The sequence below is a fragment of the Nannospalax galili genome, unplaced genomic scaffold (genome assembly GCF_000622305.1).
Source record: "Nannospalax galili isolate Female #2095 unplaced genomic scaffold, S.galili_v1.0 scaffold1029, whole genome shotgun sequence".
NCBI lineage: Eukaryota > Metazoa > Chordata > Mammalia > Rodentia > Spalacidae > Nannospalax > Nannospalax galili.
This window is the reverse complement of record NW_008359198.1, coordinates 1249085-1271467: the sequence shown is the minus strand read 5'-3', so window position 1 is coordinate 1271467 and position 22383 is coordinate 1249085. Positions and strand designations below refer to the sequence as shown.

Below are 22383 nucleotides of genomic sequence, written 5' to 3'. Positions count from 1 at the left end.
AATTTATTTATTTATTGGGGGGTGGTGCATGTATGTCCTGGAACATGACTGGAGGTCAGAGGATAACTTGGGGGAGTCAGTTCTCTCTCCTTCCACATGTGGGTCCTGGGGATTGAACTCAGGCTGTCAGGTCTGGCAGCATGTTCACTTGCTGAGCCCTACCCCTTGTTGTTGGTGTTTTTCTTCTTTTTAAAATATTTATTTTTATTTTATGTGTATGAGTGTTTTGCCTGCATGAATGTTAAGTGTACCAGATTTATTCAGTGCCCATGTAGGTCAGAAGTTTCAGATCCTCTGGAACTGGAGTTATAGATGGTTGTTAGCCACCATGTAGGTGCTGGAACTGAACCCAGGTCCTCTACAAGTGCAGCCAATGCTCTTAACCAATGAGCTGTAACCACTGAATCATCTCTTCAGCTTCTGCTCTTTCTCCTAATGCAGAGGAACTGCATTTGTGGCTTTACTTACATCCTCACATCTCAAGGACACTTCATTCATCCCATCAGCAACAGGAATTAGTAACTTGATTCCAAATTTCCTTCCTGTTACATTCACATCTGGCACAATTTCACAACCTGGAGAACAAAACGCAGAGATAAAACTTAGTTCCGAGGAATGTTATAATGTATATACCCTTACATCTACATTATATATTATATATAATGTGTCATAATGTATAATGTATCTAGAGTAAAGACTTTGAACATAATTTGGCTTCTTTTAAAAACTGGAGAAGCAACCGATAACATTAATGCAAGGAAAACTAAATAAAGTTTGCAAACAAACAACATGAATAAATAAAATGATTTTACTATTTTGCTTTTTAAAAAAGGTTTATTTTATTTTGCTTATATGTATGTCTATGTGTGTGGATGCCACATGTGTGTGGATGTCTGCAGAGGTCAGAAGAAGGTGTCAGATCCCTTCTTAAAGATGGTTGTGAACTGCCTGATGTGGGTGCTGGAAACTGAACTCAGGTCCTCTAGAAGAGCAGCAAATGCTCTTAAAAACTGAGCAGTCTTTCCAGATCTGATTTTATAATTTTCTTTAAAAAACTGAATTCATGTTCAGGATGATATTGGTTATCCTGTTAGGACCTTTACAAATATACAACAAAATTTGAGACACAGTATCATATGTATCCCAGGCTGACCTTGCATTTTCTATGTAACCTAGACTAGTCTTGAATTCACAATCCTCCTGCCTCAGGAATGCACCCTCCCTCCTGGTATGAACAGAAAGTTTAAAAGAAGTCAAAGCAGAAGTAATTCTCTGCTGCAGTAAGCAGAGTTGAGTCTACTGGTAGATTAAATAATTCAGTTAACAGAGATTCAATATACTTACAGGCTTTTTCAGAAAGGGTTAGAATAAGCACTAACATGACATAAAATTAAATGTAACTTTTCCTGACTTTTTCTTTTCTTGTAGTACTTGGGATTGAGCCTAGGATCTTGCACAAAAGTACATGGTCTGCTATTGAACCACAACCCCAGTCTAGGCATGACTATTCTGGAATCAGAAAGCTTCACAGGATCTTACAATGCCTCATGCACGACACTTGTAGACACTGATCATCACTACTTTAAAGACTGTAGACAGTGGTTGGAGCAATGGCTCCCTGGGTAAGAACACATACTGCTCTTACAGAGAACTGGAGTTCAATTCCTAGCACCCACACTGAGCGGTTCACAACTGCTTGTAACACTAGCTCCAGGGGGATCTAAAACCTCTGGCCTCCATAGGTGCCTGCACTCAGATGCATATACCCACAGACAGACAGATACACATACATATACACAGATGAATCTTTAAGGACTAGAGGCACACTGGGAGGGAAGGGACAGCAGAGTACAAATAGCCACATTTACAAGTCCCCAAGCAAGGCCCACATTCCAGGACAAAGAAGAGTTGCCATTTGGAAAGCAGTGAGGTTCAAGAGATTCTTCTAGATCCCGTTAGAATCCTGTCTTTGGTCTGCTTGTTGCATCATGACCAGCCACAGCAAGGTACAGGGTGTTCTTACCTCTAATATTTAGTTTTTCTATTGGTTCTCCTTGTTCAAGTTCCTTATTTTTAAAGTAGGCTATAGATGTGTCTTTAAAGACAAACCAATATTGTTTGAAATCTTTTAATATTAGCTTCTTGGGCCTGTAAATTAAAGTACAGCAAACATTTAAACACTAGCCACAGTGATAGAACACAGTGCAAAATTTGAGTTGCTCAAGGCCTTGGAGAGGACATGCTCTTTATTCAAAACAATTTTCAAATTTCTGATTTCATTGTGTGTGTGTGTGTGTGTGTGTGTGTGTGTGTGCATGTGTGGTACTGGGGATCAAACCCAGGACTCTGTGCATGCTGACCATATGTTTTACCACCAAGCTGCACCCCCAGCCCATTAACTCATTCTAAAAGCTGCTAATGAGTTAATTGTTATGCAGTGCATAATTTAACGCAAAGGCTTAGAGGTCAGAGGTCTGGCTACCTGGTCTACACTTTGACTGTATCACCATCTCATCCCGTGCTTCTGGGAGAGAACCTCCACCTGCCTGGGCCACATGCACTGCCTCTCTGTCATGGGGACAGTAGCAGTCTTGAACTCACATGGCTTTTGGGAGGAGAGATGAGGTCATCTATATGAAAGGCTTATCAGTGCCTGGACAGCCTGAAGCACTGGGGAACCCTAAGCGACTGGCACATTTGAAACCTCTGCCTACTTTCTGGATCTGAAGCTAGTGATTGATATGGATGACACAAGCCCAAGGGAACAGACAAAGGCAGGCAGCCTTTTCCACATAGTCTTTGATATCACTGTAATCTAGAACTCAACTTTATCAACTGCGATTAGAAAAGATTTGGGGGAAAGAAATCCATCAGTGCTGTCTGCTGGGCTCAAAACTCTGTGGCCTGGGACAGACAAGGTCAGTGGTGCAGCAGCAGCCTAGATATGTGAGGAGTTCAGCAGTTAAAAATGCTTCCTGTTCTTCCAAAGGACCCACGTTTCATTCACAAGCACCCATGTTGTGCCACTCACAATTGCCTGTAAGTCCAGCTCCAGGGGATCCAGTGCCCTTTTCTGGCCTCCTCAGGTACCTGTACTTATGTACACATACCCTACCTCCACACACATATGTGCATAATTGAAAATAAAAGAGATCTTTAAAAACTAGGACATGTGAATGAAAGTCGGGGTCAGGGAAGAGGGTACTGACAGGCAGAAAAAACAAAAGGCAAATTGTGTGCGGTCTAGAACAATTCTGGCTTCAGAGGTGGATCAGGGTACCTCCACCACAGAGTAGACTTCAGTTTTCAAGAAGAGGTGAAGACAGCAAGTTGCACTAATGTTCTACAGAATTTTGACTGGACTTTTCTTAGCTAAAATGTTATCTTTACAACAAAGATAAGGGAGAAGATGTACTTATTAAAAGATACACACAGCTGGGCATGGTTGGGCTTGCCTGTAAACTCAGCACTTGAGAGGCCGAGGCAGAAGGATTGAGAGTTCAAAGTCAGCCTGGGCTATCCAGTGAGACCCTGTCTCAGTTAAGCAAGGGTTAAGGATATTGCTGAGTGGTAGACTGCTTGTCTTGTATGCACAAGGCCCTGGGTTTGATTCCCTAGTATCTCAAAACAAACAAACAAACAAACTCCAAAACAAAACAATAACAATAACAAACCCCCTAGAGTATAACAGGAGAATATTTTATAAACATAAATAAATTTGAAAAGCATTATATGGAGCTAACATTTTCAGGATTAAAAAAACTACTGCATGTTGAGAGCTGTAGTTAAAAGACTATGGAAACCATTTAAAACTTTATTTGTATAATACCAAGATTGTTGGAAATTAACAGTATTTTCAAAATAAATTCTAAACACACAGTCTATAATAAAATGATATGGCCCAGCACTCAGGAGGCAGAGGCAGGCAGATCTCTGTGAGTTTGAGGCCAGCCTGGTCTACATAGTGAGTTCCAGGACAGCTGGGGCTACAGGGAGACCCTGTCTCAAAAAGACCAAAACAAAAAACAAAAACAAAAACAAAAAAAAAAAAAGAAAAAAGAGATATGGGTCACAAGGTCTTGGTTTAGTCTTCAGAATTAAGAATCAAACCCTCTTTCTCCATTTTAACTGGGTTTTAAGAATAGCCAAAGAGCATCCATCCCTTCTACTATCTTACTATCTCTTCCAGTTTTTTTTTTTTTTTTTTTCTGGGTTGCTTCTAACACTTCAACAAAGCTAATAGCATTGCTTAGATTCTGTGCTCCAGAGGCTGGTGAGGTAGAGTACGAAAATGGAGGGTAGAAGAGGTGGCTTGGCGGGGGAACCATTTGTATAACAAGAAGATTGTCTCTAGTCTTTATTGGAAGAATGAGGAAAATAAGTTTCAAGAAATTCCAGAAGGCAGTAGTTGCCTATGTGAAGTGCACAGGGGAGTCAGAGCTGGGACTTTTTGTTCATGAGAACTGAGTCAAATATTCCTTAAATACAGGCTGAACACTGTGCTGAGTCTTGAGTCCTGCAATGCAGGAAGGGAGGCGGTTCCCATGGTAGAAGCGTTGCCATGTGTGGGGAAAGATGGTGACCAGAACAAGAGGATAAGATGGGACTGGGGGGGGGGGACTTTGAATGCCCTGTTAAGGAGCTGGGCTTTATTTTCTGCAAGGAAGGTTCACAATTTCAGTGTTTTAGAGATGGTGAGTCTCAGACTTCCAGCTTAGGCAGATGTAGGTTAGAACCTAGCACCTGTGTTTAAAGAAGCTCCCCTAAGCCTATTGGAAAATCACTAGTCTAGACCAGGCAGCGCCAACCTACTAACAGGCACACCCTACCCCACTTAAAAGTATTTTGAGAAGCGCTGAGTGCGGTGGAGGCAGAGGCAGGTGGATCTCAGAGATCTACCGTGAGATCAAGGCCAGCCTGCTTTACATATCGAGTTCCAGCCTAGGCTATAGGGAGACCCCGTCGGAAAAAAACAGAACAAAAAAAACTTTTGAGTATTTATCCCTCTGACATATGTATAACTATTTATAAACTATTATAAATATAAACTATTTAACGTGTACTATTATAAACATTATTAAACCTACACAAAATATAAAGTGAATGAAAAGTTTGATCATTTCAAGAAAGAAACTCGTTACTCAGTTACTCAAATCCCAGTGGATTTGTCTTGGCTGTGATTATTAAATGGTGATGCTTCTATTATCATCCATATTCCTTCTTGTAAAAGCTTTTTAGGCGTGACAAAAGTAATTTCCATCCTTTCTGAAGTCACTCACTCATGTAGGACAGTTAACTAGAACTAACACTTGGAATAAGTAGGTTTCAAACTCACTGTAGCTCTTGAACAGGATGATATTTAACATGGAAAAATATGTCATCAAGTTTTAAAAGCATGCGGACTTATTTTTATTTCCCATAGTGTTATAAACTGAACCAGGACCTGGTACACACTAAGCAAACGCTCTACCGCTGAAGTGCACCCCTAGCGCATTATTATTTACATAAAACCATTTTACCAGAGGGCAGGAGGAGGGGAAGGACGAGAACACAGTGGAGTGACACTTGTTTAAGGAGGTGCCAGGATGAAACTCAGCGCTCTGTATGCTAGCCTAAAAAATTAGTAAAAAGTACTCCATTGAGGTCTGATCGACAGATAAAGAGCTGTATATACTTAATACATAAATCTGGAGGAATCTGGAGGATACCCACTTACTGTGCCATCACCACCATCAATGCCATGTACATATTCAAAACCTCCCAAAGTCTCTTAGAAAATTGCTCTGTGCTGTGTGGTAGACCTCCAGAACTCATTTTGTACCTAACACATTTCTGTATAGCCATCACCCCAATTCCTTCTTCATCACCCCATTTCCTCGTTCTTCCAGCCTGACATCTGCCTCTACTTCCATGAGTTCGCTTGCTTTAGATCCCACATACTAGTGAGATCTACAGCATTTGTTTAATAAGAGCTATCATTATTGGCAACAGTTACCAGAAACATTGCAAAGTGTTTTACAAATACTATCTTCATAGCAATAATACCCCCCAAACTGGTTCTACTGTCATTATTTTACGATCACTCATTACTTAAAGGAGGAATATGTATGCTTAATATTTTAGAGGCATCTGGGGTCTTACAAAGTGCTGACCATAAGGTCGTAAGTTTGGAATGCTTATTTTGCAAAAAATGAAAACACATACCACCACTTACAGGCATTTTCCCACATGAGCCTCATGATGGGACCAAGATCTTCAAGATCATTCACTATTTACTTATGAGCATTGCAAACATACTAGAATATGTTGACTCTCATCTTTATGAAATAAATTGAGTAACTCCTTAGCTCACTGTGTAAACCTGGCTGGAACTTGTTTGCTACCGTAACTTTCCTATAAATAACTCAGTGAATGGATTTTATCTGTGGCTTTCCTGTAACTATTTGTGGGCTATTTTATTTATTTCAAAGCAGTGTTGGTTCCAGTGGTGGGAATTTATAGTTTGGGCATAAATCTTTGTTCATATTAACTCATTTACTAGTAGAACTGAAACTTATAAATTGTTTATAACAAATATATAACTTAGTAGGATTGTATTTATCTGGTATATATTTATGGATTTATCGAGAGTAGACTGGAGAAACTTTATTGATTATTCTCTCTTAGCACTTTCAAGACGCCTTTCAGACTACATTTGTTGCCTGCATGAAGCGGGCTGTGCTTCTAACCTCTGTTCTACAGGAAGTCTGTCCTTGCCCCCTCTGATTTTTAAAGACTTTTTCTTATCAATGGTTGGGTTTACTAAGGTGTACTGATTTCTCTTGCCTGAGATTTGTGACTTGTGAATTTAGGGATTTTGGTTTTAAAGATTTATGGGAAATTCCCGAGTCTTTCCTCATGCATTATTCTCTCCACATCGTCCACTAACACTCTCAGTAGACACAGATTGGACTTTCTTATTCTATTCAAATCATAGTTTTCATTTAGACCCTTCTGAATTCTCTTTTGGTAGCATTTAATAATTTGATATTTAGTTCATGTAATTAAAACACATTTGATGCACTTGGGAGGCAGAGGCAGGTAGATCTCTGTGAGTTCTAGGCCAGCCTGGTCTACATAGTGAGTTTCAGGTTAGCTGGGGCTACAGGGAGACCCTGTCTCAAGAAGACAAAACCAAACCAAATCCACATTTGAGTCAAGTTCTTAGTGTGCAGCTCAATGGGCCCCCTTGTAGCTGTCCCCACACCTCTGCCTAGTAAGTTAAACTCTCTATGATTATGTTTTGTACTTAAAAAAATCTCTATTTGGATTTATTCATGACTGCATGTTCTCTTTTATTATAATTTTTACTTTTAAGTTTGCTTAATGCTTGTAAACACACTGATTAGATGGTTTCTTACTATTATTATCTACAATTATTAAAACTTCTCTCACTTATGGTGGCCCATCAACTCCCATGGCTGAGATTTTAGTGGAAGCTTGTTTCCTGGTGGTTATTGTTCTCAATGTGAGGGCATGAATGTTTATGGATAGTTCCCTCTAAATATATTGTAACTGCACCTGCTAGGCTTTATAGGTTCTGTAGTCTAGAGCCAGCCTCCGTTTACTACTTTCAGGATTCTCTCATTTAAGGCACTTAAGTTCACATCTACATCTGTGTGTAGCATAAACCCTGGCTCTGATTTTTCGAGAGAAGACTTCGATTTTCCCACAGAAGATGCTGCAAGGATGCACTTTCTTTCTGCTTTCTCCAGATGACCAGGAGTTTTTCTATTCCTCACTAAACAGGGAAGGTGACACTCGTTAGCTTCCATCTTTACATGAGTGCTTCAGTCTGGCTTATTGTTTTTCATGGGTCATATAGCCTATTTCTTACCCCTTCACAGAAATTCAAACACTGGTCCCAAGTTATGAGACCCCCAAATCTCTGTGTGGCTGAGGCTTCATTTGTAGAACTAGATTCCTTCTTCAAGTTAGAGTCTCAGTTTCATTTTATGAGCATTTTTTTTGTTTACAGTTCTTTTATTTTATACAGCATTCATGCATACTTATAGCCAGGTTGAAGTCTCATTAGATCTCATGCCATGCTGCTAGAAACTGAAGCCCACTGTTTAACAGTGATAGTGGGGGGCAATAGCTTATTTAGAAAAAAATAAAGAGCTTCCTTGTCAAAACAAGAGTAAATAAAATTCAAAGGATTCATCCCCATTCTCACACTGATGAGGAAAGGAGCGCAGGGCAGCAAAGAGCTGCTGGACCAGACACTTAATACCAACACAGCGCTGCTCTCCAGTTCCCTCTCCCCTTCCTCCCTCCCTTTCTCTGCCTCTCTCTCACCTTGCCTCTGGCCTTCCTTCCTTTCTTTCTTCCTAGAACACTAGTACAGATCAAATCCACTGTGTTGAGACCTTTTGTAGCTAAAGCGTCCATTCATTGGATACCAGGACAATTTTGGAACTCTTGAATATGAGCTAACCCAACAGCCATTGAGGCAGCGGAAGCCAAGAGAATGTAGGTCCAGTCTCAACACACCATCTCTGTCATTAAACACCTAAAACATCTGCAGGAAGGGGCTTTCTTCACTCGGTTTGTGAAGAGTTGGCTTTGCTTTATGTGGATACTATGAAAAATCGAATTTCTTTGTGAAACAATTATGCATATTTTATAAAGATGCAGTTGGGACCTTAAATTATTTTTTCCCCCTGAAGCTCTAACTATAACTATAAAAATCAACTACAGTGACAACTATTTATGCCACATCCTATAATCACAATGAAAACCAACCAAAACCCCATAGAAACCCAGTGACAAATATTGTCATCTTTGGGCACTTCCTTTTCATTCATATCTGATACACCATCCAGTCTTTCAAGTCTGTCTTTGCCACCTATATTATCAGAAGCAGCTTTCATTTCTCTCAAAGCCAGATGCCCCAGTGAAGTATTGCTTTGTTAAGAAAAGTCAACAAACCATAAAGCGACACAGTGACTGACTCAGAACTTCAAAAGGCTTGGTTTCGTGCAATGTAACACATCTTGGCACCATCACAAAGGCAGCAGTCATCCGTGAAAATAAAACAGAAACCTGTTCTTTTAACAGTGTCAGATAGACCAGCACTTGAACAGGTGAAAGAAAGTAGACAAAAGTCAGTACTTTCTGGGAGCCCAGGAAACAAATGTTAGAGCCAATTTTTACACCGCCACACAGCTTTCAGATGGTGTCAGCATCTAGAGCCTCCTGAGTAGACCTTACTGGAATTTCATTGCGGCATATATATGTTTACTGCTGCTGACCCGTTCACGTTCACACCACTGTTTAGTAAGCATGTTCTATGTGCCAGATGGACTATGCTAAATTCTTCAAATGCCCTATTTTATCCAGTGCTCCCAAGAAGCTCAAGAGAAAGTATATTCCCACTGTGTAGGCAAGGAAACCAAAGCCCAGAGGCATTAAAAACCTTACTTAAGGCCATCAGTGCATGAGACAGGGTTAAGAGTCAACTCTTTGTTGTCTTATGCCAAAGCCCATACTCTTACCTTTGACCCATGGAACTGCCCACTGGGTATCTGATTAGGTCCAATACTGAACTCTAATCACAAGGCTTTGTTATAAGGTGATTTTTTGTCCTTTAAGGGTTACTTACCTAAATAATCTGAGATAATCTGCAAGCTTAGGGATATCAGTAATGTCCTTCTAAGGAAAAAAATGTAACAATTACTAGCAGGAACCTCATACATGGTACTGAAACTCTACACTGGTGTCACTCAACGTGGCAGGCACTTGTCACATGCAACCTTTACTTCTGAGTTAGTTCAAATAAAATAAATAAAAAAGACTGTGTTCCTTAGTCACAGGAGCCACAAGAGTTACCTCTCGGGGAGGGGAGGGTTGAGAGCTGAATGGGGAGCATTCAGGGACTTTGGGGGGCAGAGTTCTGCTTCTTGATTTTGGATGGTGACTTAGATGACAGTAGTAATCTGTTAATGTGTATGGGTATGTTTTTCACTTTTCTGTGTCAGGGCAAAAATGTAAAAAGAGAGCGATGAAAACAATTGACGAGCACTTTTTGTATCTGCCCATTACTCAAGTTAAGAATTTGAGTTAGAAATGACTTACATAGGAGCAAGATTTTTGTAATTTTTACATTAAGTGGGTTGTTCTAGTTATATCTGGGTCACTGATTAAACTCAAAAGGAAACTGGTTCAAAGTTCATCTGTAATGTTGGTTAATGGTGGTTACAAACTGACACACCTACTGTTTAGGGTCACATAAAAGTACTGAGGAAGAAAGAGGGCATTTTTAATTTATTCCAAGAAGGACTGCTTTTCTGTTACAGGTACTCAAGGTAGGAGGTACACGAAAGAGAGCGCCAGTGTCATGGAGCCTTTGTCTGTGCTGCAGCTTGACACATTTCCTAGAATCCTGGCATTTAGATTGTAGTAAGTATTTGTTCTTTCAGAAAACCAATGTTCTGTTTTAAAGCATTTAATGATGAGAGCACACGGTGAATGTATAAGATATAGAGATTCATTCTAATCGCCATTACTATTTAGATCCAGTTTCAGTGAACCCACCACTCTGATTTAATGTGATTAAACCAAAGATTACTCCCTTGATTGACGAAGTTAAATAGAGCAGTGGCACTCAATGAAAGAATCAAATAAAAAAGGCAATCCAAAGGCAAGGGTGAGGGTGATAAACCAGCTTTCTTATGTTTTACTGGAGGGTTTTATTTCCTGAAATCAAAACTGTTTAGGAATGCTTGATCATGTCTTAGAGAAAGACCATCCTCTTCTGGCTTTACCCAGTGGAAACGTATGAAAAGCAAACAAGGCTTTCTACCCACAAGTGTCTCCTCCACCCTCACAGCTGCCCCATGCCAAAGGCAGGGGCTTCTTTCTCCACATTCCACGCTAGTGAAGTGGAGCCCATAACACTCTTCCCCACACACTATGCCAAGAGATCCCCAGGAAGAAACACAATGCAAAAAAGCTTGTCGTGGGTGGGTAGTGAAATTATGTTTTAGTGTCTTTCAGAGCTAACCTGAGAAAAGCCAGTTCATTTTTAGCAATTTAAGCTTGCATATGAACAGTCTGTTTTTGTTTTTGGAAGACATATTCTCTTAGTTCTAATCTTTAAGTTTGTCTGTATTTGCCTGTGTCAGAACAGATTCTGAATGAACAGAAGCGCTCATACCAAAGTGCTGTCTGCCTTCCCGCCTTCCAGCGTCACTTCCAGATCCGACAGAGCCGCTTCCACTTCATCAACTTCCGCCTTGGCCGGAAGAGCCTGGTTTTCAGCAGACAGTGACAGCTTGCTGATGTGATACTAAAATGGAAGCAGAGGTTTGACTTTTATTTAGTTATTTAATTTTAACTTTAGTATTTAAAAATAATTTATTTTTATTTTATTTTATGTGCGTGTTTTGCCTGCATGCATGTAAGCGCACCTTGTCGGTGTAATGCCCACAGAGGCCAGAGCCTTAACCACTGAGCCATCTCTCCAGCCCTACCTCCTCCTTAATTAAATTTTTTTTTTTTTTTTTTTGTGACAAGATCTTGCTAAATTGCTCAGGCTAGTCTCAGACTTGATAGGTACTCCAGGCTGGCCTTGACCTTTCCTGCCTCCGTCTTCCAAATGCTGGGATTACAGGTATGCACTACCACACCTGGCTCAAAACAGAGGTTTTAGAAGCGTTACAGACACAAAAGGACCATTAACCATTTCTTCTGTGGAGACATCTAATTGGACACATTCTGATTTACAGTTAGCTGTGCTCAAACTTGCTTCTTCCAAATGTGGTAGGCAAGTGCTTGGAACCGGGAAACGAATGCCTTACACGTGTGTGCATGTGTGGGTTGTGAGGAGCATTCTACAATTACTCTGTTTCCTTTTTTTCATCAAAGAAATGAAAGACTGCTTTAACACACTTATTTCTCTCCAGGGAAAAGGAACCCACATCTCCACACCTGTAACGCCGCAAAGATCAACATTTCTTCTTCTGTGCAGTCGATTTCTTCCAAAAGAACAGCCCACCTGGCTTGCTCGTAGAGTTGGTTTATTCGAACAGCATCATACTAGAGAAAGAAACAGACGCGTGTATGTGTTTGGGGGCTTTTTATCATTCCACGATACAAAAATTCTTGAACTGAGACTATTCTCTGTGAATCACATGCTCCAATTCTAGCTCAGGTAACAGAAAGGAAGACCCTGCCTTTCTGGTGCCCCACTCTTCAGACTTCTGGGTTCAGAAGGAGCTTTCCCAAAATATTTTCTGAGTTTCTTCAGGTGGCCAAATGAATCCATTTTAGATTCCATTATTCCCCCCACTTTTTTCCCCCAGTCACATTTCTATTGAAAGCAAAACACTACATGACAGGAGTGACTGGTGAAGCTGCTCTTCAAACTCTTCAGTTAAAGTAGAAGGAATAAAGTTCAAGTATTAGCAAAACAACTTTAAAAAAGAACAATGCTGAGGGAGGCACTTACAACGGTGTGGTGTCGGTGTATGGCGACAGTCGGTAAAACAACATCTAGAAACAGATCGATGCGTGTGTACAAGGTGTGTATGTGGATTTAATACAAAGTGAAAATGTCATTTATATTAAAATAATTATGTTTTATGTGTGTGTTTGGCATGCATGTTTATATGTATGAGCAATGAACTATTATGTATAGCACACACATACAATGAAATAAAAAAATGCTGCATGCTGTGTAATTTTACTTACAGGTAATTTTCAAAAGAGGCAAATTCATTTTTTTTTTTTTTTTAAAAGATAGGGTCTCATGTATCTTGGGATGGCTTTGAACTTGCCATGAAGCTGAGGGTGACTTTGAACTTCTGACTCTCCTGCTCCCACCTCCTGAGTGTGAGTGCTTAGGATTACAGGCATGTATCACCATATCCAGTTTTAAGTGGTACAGGGGATTGAACCCAGTCCCAGGCAAGCACTGAATGACTTCCCCAGCCAGAATAGGCAAATCCATCAAGAAAGTGGATTGTTGCTTACCTGGGTTGGAGGATTGGGGGGCAGCTAATAGAGTGTGGGGGTTTTTATGGGTTGGTGAAATGTTCTGAATATTGACAGCAGTTGTGATTGAACAATTCTGTGAACTCATAAAGAACCCACTGAAATGTGCACATTAGTGGGTGAGTGTACGGCAGGTAAATTTGGAATGGGGGGGGTTGCTCTTCTCCTCCCCTCCTCTTCCCCCTCCCCTTCCTGCTCTTCTTCTTTCTCTCTTTGGTGCTGGGGATTGAACCCAGGACTGGGAACATGTTAAGCATGAGTTCTCCTGCTGAGTCATGCCCCCTGTCCTGGGAAGGCTGTTCTATCCAAGACAAGATGCTTAAAAGTTATGATGTGCTGGGTGTGGTGGCGCATGCCTTTAATCCCAGCACTTGGGAGGCAGAGGCAGGCAGATCTCTGTGAATTCCAGACCAGCCTGGTCTACAGAGTGAGCTTCAGGCCAGCTGAGGGCTACGGGGAGACCCTGTCTCAAAAGACCAAAAGGAAAAAAAAAAGTTATGATGTATCAATTGACAACCTAAAATTAAACATTTGCAATGAAAAACAACCAAAAAAGAGTATATGTTTATAAGATATAGATTGAAAGAAAACATTTTCAATAAATAGAAAATATGGGGCTGGAGAGATGACTCAGCAGTTAAAAGTACTGGCTGCTCTTGCAGAGGACCTGGGTTCGGCTAGTACCCACATGGCAGCTAACAACCATCCATAACTCCAGTTCCAGAGGATCTGACGTTTTCCTCTGACCTCCGTGGCCATTGCACGATTCGGGCGCACTTATGTACATGCAGGCAATGTATACATAAAATAAAAATAATAAATAGAAAAGATAATATCCATCATATACAAACTGTTCCTATAAATGAACACAAAAGTACAATCAGCAGGATCTGGCACAAACGTAAATAGGCATTCCACAGAGGAAACCAAATAACCAGTTACACATTGGAAAAGATGCTCAACATCATTAATAGTGAGAGACTTCAAATTAAGATGACATCGTTCCTGTCAGATTTTCCCAAATTGATGTTGATAACATTTGATGTTGGTGAGGACATGGAGCAATTGGTGCTTTGCAGGTGTGGGTATAAGAAAGTGGCTTAGATGCATCTCTTAAAATCCCTTTGCCCTCAGATGAGCACACCTAGAAAGAAATGCAAGCCCTCAACAGACACTTACACACTGGTCTGTGGGTTAGCTTTTCTTTTATGTCTCAGTTGATAAAAGAGTGAAATGGATTTAGCCTCCTCATCTGGTAGACACCCACAGTGCATTACAAAGTAAAATGTGCAAGTTACAGAGGACATGAAAGATCTAACTTACACAGGCAATACAAGATTTAGGAAACCTAGTAAAAAAATAGGTGAATAAATATGTGTGGAAAATCTTTAAGGATAGACAGCCACGAGGTGGTTGGGCGTACTCCTCAAAGGAGAAAGGCCAAGGTGAGGAAGATTGTTCATTTCTGTCTTCTTCTGAGGTGAGTTTACTGTGTATATTTAAGTAATGAAATGGCAGCACATCTGTCATCTCACAGTTGTGTGTGTGTGTGTGTGTATGAAAAGAATAGCTATTTTATCAAAATCTTAATTTAACAAAATCCTATAGGACATATACCACATTACTGAGGTCCTCACACTGTATGACTTATCCTAGATATCTGCTACTTTCTACCCTTTGTTTGACCTGCATCTCTTAATTTCCCATCTACTCTGCTTGCTATAACTTGAGCAATAAAGGTTTTTTCTCTTTTGGATTCTACGTGTAAGTGAACTTCACAATCTTTTTCTCTGTGTGTGTCTGCTCTATTTACTTAGCACTTGTGTCTTCCAGACTTAACAATGTGGCAAACGGTAAGATCTCTGTTAAGGTCATTCATATATACGTACGTGAAACACTCTAGAATCTTTATCCATCCGGGCAAAACCCCACTTCTATATTTTGTCACAATTAAGGTTATTTTTTAAATCAAGTTTAAAAAGTGATTACTTAGAATAAAAGTTGGGTTTTGGCAACATTGATCCTAACCATTTAAAATGTACAGTTCAGTGGCATCTTTACATTGTTGCATAACTGCCACCATCCTCCATCTCCCAAACGCCTTTCATCTAAGATTCTGTTCCCATTAGTTATAGTTTCTATGGTAAGTTATGTTTTGTTTTTAGAAAGCCTTTTCTAATTGTTTTTGTGTGTTGTGTGTGGTGTCTGTCTGTGTGGTGTACATGCATGTTGCAGGTGTGCTCAAGGAGGCCAGGGGATAGTGTTGGTGCCACTTGTCACTCTCTGCCTTGTTTTTTCAAGGCATAGCCTCTTCCCAAACCCAGAGTTCCTGGTTTTGCAGGCTGCCTGGCATCCAGCGAGTCCCAATGATCCTTCTGTCCCAGCCACAGTGCTGGGGTTACAGGCACACGTAACTTGTTACTTGGGTCCTGGGATCTGAACTCAGGTCCTTATGGTTGTGTGTCCTGAAACTGGAGCTGGTGCCTAGCAGGGCTCTTTATAGATAGATGCTCCCCTTTTCTTTCCCTTTAAAGAAACTTTATTATTTATTTAGTTTTATGTGTATGATTGTTTTGCCTGCATGTATGAGAGTATACCCATATTGTGCAGTGCCTGTGGAGGTCAAAAGAGGGTGCTGGATCCCCTGGAACAGAAGTTACAGGTGGTTGCTAGCTGCCATGTGTGTGCTGGAAACCAAATCCAGGTCCTCTGGAAGAGCAACCAGTGCTCTTAACTGCTGAGCCATCTCTCCAGCCCCCAGATGACTCCCTTCTAAAACTGCAGTGAGGAGTCTTGTGCACTTACCTCATGGTTCCGCTTGCTTGTAAGAAGCTGCTCTTAACCTGGCCTCAGCCTCTGGCCTCCTAAGGCATTAAGGGTTGTGGCTCTATGTGCCACTTGTCATGTCTCTTTACCCCTGTGAATGCAGACAGGCAGTGCACACCATGTTGTGCACATCAGGAGACTCCTGCTAACTCGGGGGCCACTTAGCATGCCCACTGGGAAACAAAGAATGAAGGTTCAGAGCTCAGTATACCTGTATCAGTCTAACCTGCAGTGACCAGGAGACTTCACAAATCAATCCTAATCTTGATAATGAAATGACTTAGTTTTACACTTCCATGCATTCACATTACAAAAGAAAAAAAAATAAAAGAAAAAACATCTTACTTGAGGATTCAAGTCGAAGAAAGTATAGTATTTAAATCGTAACAGCAACTGGTCATCCTCTTGGATGCCTTGTTCCATAAGAGAGCGTGAGGAATCCAGCCAGCTAGGAAACATAGTTGGAATTTAAACATTAGTTGGTTTTGCCTACATACCCATTGTATTGTATGCATATATATTGCATACATCCTTGAACACAGACAGGGTAAGCAATATCAACAAAACCAGTAATCACATTGTGTTGGATAGCTTTAGTGTCAACTTGACACACCTGGGTTGAGGGAGCCTTAATTGGGGAATTGCCTCCATTGGACCGGCCTGTGGCCATGTCTGTGGGGCACCTTCTTGATTGTTGAGTGATGTGGGAGGGCCCAGCCCACTGTGGGTGGTGCCATCCCCGGGCAGGTGGGCCTGTGTTGCATAAGAAAGCAGGCTGAGCAGGGGTCAGGGGAGCAAGCCAGTAAGCAGCATTCCTCCATGGCCTGTGCTCCAGCTCCTGACTCCTGGTTCCTGCCCTGAGTTCCTACCTTGGGCTCCCTGATGAACTGTGACCCAGGAGATATAAGCTGAATAAACCCTTTCCTCCCCAAGTTGGTAGTGGTCAGAGTGTTTTGTCACAGCAATGGAGAAACAAAATAGGACACACATAATAGCTTAGATTTGCACTTTACCTTACAGTTTAATAAAATACTAAAAAGTATTTTATTTATTTTTATTTTATGTGTATGAGTGTTTTGCCTCATGTACATAAGTGTACCACATGTGTTTGGTGCCTGCAGAGGCCAGAAGAGGGAGCTGGAGTTACAGACAGATGTTAGCTGCCCTTTGGCTTCTGGGAACCAAATATGGGTCCTCTGCAAGAGCACTGTGCTTAACTGCTGAGCCATCTCTTCAGTTCCTACCTTATAGTTTTTAAAATAAGAAGAATTCTCATTGACACACACAATTTACAGGAGCCAGGGAAGTTATTATTTAGGGCTCCTCCTTCTCCTTCCCCCTCTCCCTCCTCCCCTCCTCCTCCCCTTTCCCCTCCCTCCTCCTCCTTCTCCCTCTCTTTCTCTCCTCCTCCTCCTCTTCCCCCTCCTCCTCCTCCTCCTCCTCCTCCTCCTCTTGCTCCATCTTTCTGAGACAGGGTCTTGCTATGTAGTCTAAGCTGGCTTTGAACACATGACCTTCCTGCCTCATCTTCCTGAGTGCTGGGATTATAGGCATGGACCACCATGCCTGGTGTACCACAGTGTAATAGGTTAAGTGACTGAGTCTCAGTGACATTACATGATTTATTCAAGGTCACAGTTCCATGGTAGAGCCAGTAGGCAAGTCTGTGCCTCTGACTGGACTGCTGGTCTGCTGTAGTTCAGCCCAACGTTGGGTCTATTTTAGCAACATGACTTGTCATCCACAAAGTTCACAACTGAGAACAGCAAAATGGAGTTTAAAAACAATTTTGTTTTTGTTTTGTTTTTTTGAGACAGGGTCTCCCTGTAGCCCCAGCTGTCCTGGAACTCACTATGTAGACCAGGCTGGCCTCGAACTCACAAAGATCCACCTGCCTCTGCCTCCCAAGTGCTGGGATTAAAGGTGTGTGACACCACGCCCGGCCCAAAATGTTTTTTCTTATTTTTTAAAAAAAAAATTTCATAATTTTAAGTAAGTTTATAATTTTGAATTGAGATGCACTGGTAGCTATCTTGGGCACATGTGGGTCATGGGTGGTGGGTTGTACATGTTTAGTAGAGCTTTCTGCATTGGGAGAAATAGTCATGTCTGTGCTGTGTAATGCACTGACCTCTAGCCAGATGTGGTTACTGCATATTTAAATGTGGGTAATGTCACACCTTAATTTTCATTAAAGAGAAGCCGTGTTCTACAAAAGAAAACATGAGCTAGGTCAACCACTTTCAATGTCCCCAACTGGCTCATGGAGGCTACCGTGCTTATAATCAGCTCTATATCTCCAAATATGTTTGCACACCTGTAGCAGTAAAGAGTTACACTCTTGTATGGTAAGCCACTGAGTTTTCTGAAGACACCGAAATTATACACTTTTAAGGTACTGAGATGGTCATAGGCTTTATGTTGTACTTTACCCTTTTTTTCTGTTAAAGTCAGCACTCTGAGCTTTGTTAAGGAAGCACAATCTCCAGGTCTATTAATTCAAAAGTTAAACAGTCTCCGTCTCTTTGACATTTCTTGCTATATGAGCGCTGGTTCAGAAAGGAGCAAGAGCCTCATCCTTACCCAGCATTCAGTTTGGCTTTATCGATCAGAGATCGAGGCTGGAACATATCAGCGAGCACATCTGGTGATGGGGGAGGTTGGCTGAAGGCCAGGATGCTGCAGTTTTGCTCTGTCAAAGGACTGTCACTGAACCAGGTCATGGTGGATGAAACTGGTGTCCCGTTGACAGGGTCATATGTGGGCGTCATGGTCTTACTATACAAGCCAGGATTTACTAGGAGGCAAGGAGAGAGGCACTTTGACAGGAGATTCAGGTTAGAAATCTTTAGAAGAAGTACATGTCTTCTACTAAAATGAGTTTAAATGTACCAAGAGTCAGGGAGATCAGTTACATATAGGTAAAGATCTTGCCTGAATTTTCTACTCCTGGGAACCCAAAGATACCGAAGTTTTCAAGAATGAACAGAGATGAGTGTTGTTGAGCAATTCTTTTCTAACCATTCCAAGATCCCTTATTTCAGCAGAATGAAGTCGTCATGTGATTAGCCAACTGGAGGAAGCAAGTACAAACTACTTCAGGCAGTGAAGAGTAGCCTTTGCTACTTTTAATAACCCCACAAGTTGGATACCTGGCTCTACTTTGAACAAAGCACAAATTCCCTTTTTATTCTTTGGATTGGAATATACTACACAGGAAAGTCTTAGTGTTGGAAGAAAGCCAGAGACAATTTTTCTGATACAGGAAGAAAAGAATATACCTCTTGTAAAAATGAAATCACACAAAGACACACCAGGAAAAGTATATTTACATAATCCAACTTACCTCACTTCTAAATTTTACCTTTTTATTCTCAGCTTATGACCAGATGTACTAAAAATTCCTTTATGGGTTTAATCTATAGTCACAAGACGAAACCACAAACGTTACCTAGGGAACCTGAGCTTGCCGAGGAACTCTCCAGGCTTAGAACATCGTCAATAACGGGTTCCTTATTACTTTTGTCTTTCTTCTTTTTCTTCTTAAAATAGTCAGCAGAAGGCTTTAACAAGGAGACCTCTTCGGGTCTTCTAATATCTAAAATAAAACAAAGTAACAACTAATAAAGGCAAAAAATACAAAGATTCCTTTTGGGACTCAGAGCTGCACTGTGTGTCTGACCCATCTTAGGAAATAACAAATGGAGCCAAACACGTCGAATCTGAAGAAACAGAAAGGCGTGGAGACCCTTATGTTGATTGGGGGCAAGTAGTGGGCTGGGTCCGGACCCCACATCGTCTTTTCCTTGTGTGCCACAGACTCCGAAATCTTTCCCCCACACCCTGCCCAGCACTCCTCGCACCCTATGGCAGACACCCACATGGCCTGGCTATGCCGTCTCGGCCCTCATCATTTCAGTGTCTGCTAACCTGACTTCCAACAGTTTCAAGGGCACTGTGTCTCTGTTGATGGGCTTATGCAGGCTGCCGGCCAGGTTCTGCACTCCTCCCCACCCTCTAGGTCCACTGGCCAGGGGATTCACATTCCCCAAAAGGAGCCTTCAGTGGTACAGGAACCCTCACCCTGGTAGGGCAGCTCTGAGGCTGTGTCTACACTGTCTCCTAGGAGCTCCAGTTGCCCACAGTGTGGCACCCTTACTGAAGGGCCGCTCACAGTCTGCTCCCCCATACCACATGGCATTTCCTCCTATCATAATCAAAGTTCTGGACTCCTTGTCTCAAGGTCTGTTTCTGAAGAAATCAAGCAGAGATAAAGTATAACTGTTGATCAGAACTGCTCATAACCATGAACTCATTGAGTGATTTTAACTTAGGTAAAAGTCAAGGAATGTGGCTGCTTTAGGGTTCCTGGGCAGTTCACCTGGAAGTCATATCAGACCTCTCATCTGGTCAGTTCATGCAATGCTTAATGCTTAGAGGCCTGAGCAGGGCATCTTGACTCTCCCTAGTCACCTGGGATGTCTGACTGTCAGACTACAAAACACACCAGTGATCACCCCAAATGCATATTTCATCCACATCTGATGAAGAGTCAAATATTCCAGCATAAGCATTAAACATAAAAGCAAATAACAGAACGAAAGCCCTCTGCCTTAAGCCTTTTTTCTGTTCTTCAAGAGGAAAGCCACCATACTGCTAAACTCAACTTAGCATCATTTGATGAGATGTAAAAGCCACGATTAGCTGGGCGTGGTGGCTTATGCCTTTAGTCCCAGCACTCAGGAGGCAGAGTCAGGTGGATCATTGTGAGTTCCAGGCCAGCCTGGTCTACATAGTGAGTTCCAGGCCAGCTGGGGCTACAGGGAGACCCTGCCTCAAAAAAACAAAGAAACAAACAAAAAGCCATGATTAGTACTAAACGGAGCTCTTCACATGATGGTGAAGACATAGGAGACAAGAACTTCTGACTGGTGCAGCTTATCCCGAACCTCAAGCTCTTGGCTGTGATGTTCGTACCTAGTCTATTTGGGGTCTGACTGGACCATTATATTTAGTCACTTACTTAACTTTCAAATCCTCACTAGAGTACTACTAAAATGTGTTCTCCTGCTTCACGTGTGCCCACCGTGTGTCAGCACACTGCTGGAACTTGTGTTCTGCAATGGAATATTCCATGCATTGGTTCACTGATTAGTCACTGGGCAGCTGGAATGTGCTCGGTATTGTTATGCTGAAGCAATGGGCTCTGTCTTCACCCTGTTTCATGCCGTCATCGGTGCCCTTACTGTTCAACATGGTCATTCCTAGACCAACTGATACCTTCCCGCATTTTCTCTACCTCCTGTCCCCCTTTAACAGCTTATATGCTTTTCCTTATTTATTTCATGTGTTGGTTATCTGTCTCTCCCTGCTTCAAAAGGGGGATTTCAGTGGCCTTTATCACTGATGTCTCCCACCACCCACCACACTGCCTGCTTCACAACAGGGAGTATTTGTCCAAAGAGTAAACAAAGCAGTTTACGGAGGAGAGTGAACTCACTGATAACATAAAATGCTGACTTTGGCCTTGATACCAAAGAAGGCACCTATATGCTTCCAAAAAGTAGGGAATAAGAACACATTCATAGTCAAGAGTCCCTCTTTTTATGGGGGTCTCACAAAGAAAAAATGGTTTAAATGGCATTGTCTCTGTGGTGAGATGGTGATTCATCAACTGAGCATGGTGGCATATGCCTGTAATCTTAGTACTTCTGTGGGCTGAGACAGGAGGGTCATGAATTTGAGGCAAGCCTGGGCTACGTATAAGATCACGGCTAAAACAGAGAAAGGATATGATTTCTATTCACAATTAAATTCTCTCTGTCTGTCTGTCTGTCTCTCTATATGTGTTTGTATACATGCGTGTATGAGGGGAGGCCAAAGGACAAACTTGGGTATTGTGTCTCAGGAACCATCTACCTTTCTTTTGTGAGACTGAGTCTCTCACATGCGAGGGCATTGGGTAAGCTAGCTGGTCAGTGAGCCCTAGGGATCCACCTATCTTTGCTTCTAAAGTGCTGGGATTATAAGTGTGTGCTGAAGTTTTTAAAAACATGAGTTCTGGGGATGGAACTCAGGTCTTCATGCTTCCAAGGCAAACTTTACCGACTTTACCAACTAAGTTATTTCCCTACTCCATAAGCACTTTCATTAAGGGTAATTTTCTGCTTTAACTTCCTGGGTGGCTTTTGTCAATGGAATCATTCATCAGAGCCAGGCGTTAATGAAACAATCAAAGCAAGCAGTGCCATCGTTTTAAAGACTGACCAATGCATGAAGAATTCAACAAAACCCCTTTTCTGTTTGTCTTAAGTGAAACTCTGAGTATAGCTTGGAGAAAAGATTTGGTGAGGCAGTCTTAACAAGACCTCTTCTACTTACAAATCTCTTTTGAAACAATTTTACATTTGTGGAAATGAATCAGATTTATGCAAATGATGTTCCATTTCATTTCACTCCAGCTCCCCACACGGGGCTGGGAAGTTTGCTTCCTCATATAGTTCTCTAGCCAGTGCAGAGAGG

The 22383-nt window shown here is 41.6% G+C and overlaps 1 protein-coding gene across 4 annotated transcripts in view; it reads right to left on the bottom strand.

Moving 5' to 3' along the window:
* The window catches only part of Fermt1 (fermitin family member 1), a 41379-nt gene that overhangs the window by 13192 nt on the left and 5804 nt on the right, over positions 1-22383 (bottom strand). For 3 of the 4 annotated variants that reach the window (XM_029558515.1, XM_008822834.3, XM_029558514.1), the window contains exons 4-11: positions 19313-19459; positions 18445-18658; positions 16207-16309; positions 11971-12078; positions 11198-11329; positions 9644-9693; positions 2024-2148; positions 469-575 (exon numbers count right to left, since the gene is read on the bottom strand). In XM_029558515.1, the coding sequence (XP_029414375.1) occupies positions 469-575; positions 2024-2148; positions 9644-9693; positions 11198-11329; positions 11971-12078; positions 16207-16309; positions 18445-18658; positions 19313-19459 (986 nt within the window). The remainder of the gene's footprint in view (positions 1-468; positions 576-2023; positions 2149-9643; positions 9694-11197; positions 11330-11970; positions 12079-16206; positions 16310-18444; positions 18659-19312; positions 19460-22383) is intronic. The other variant, XM_029558516.1, reaches the window with a different exon arrangement.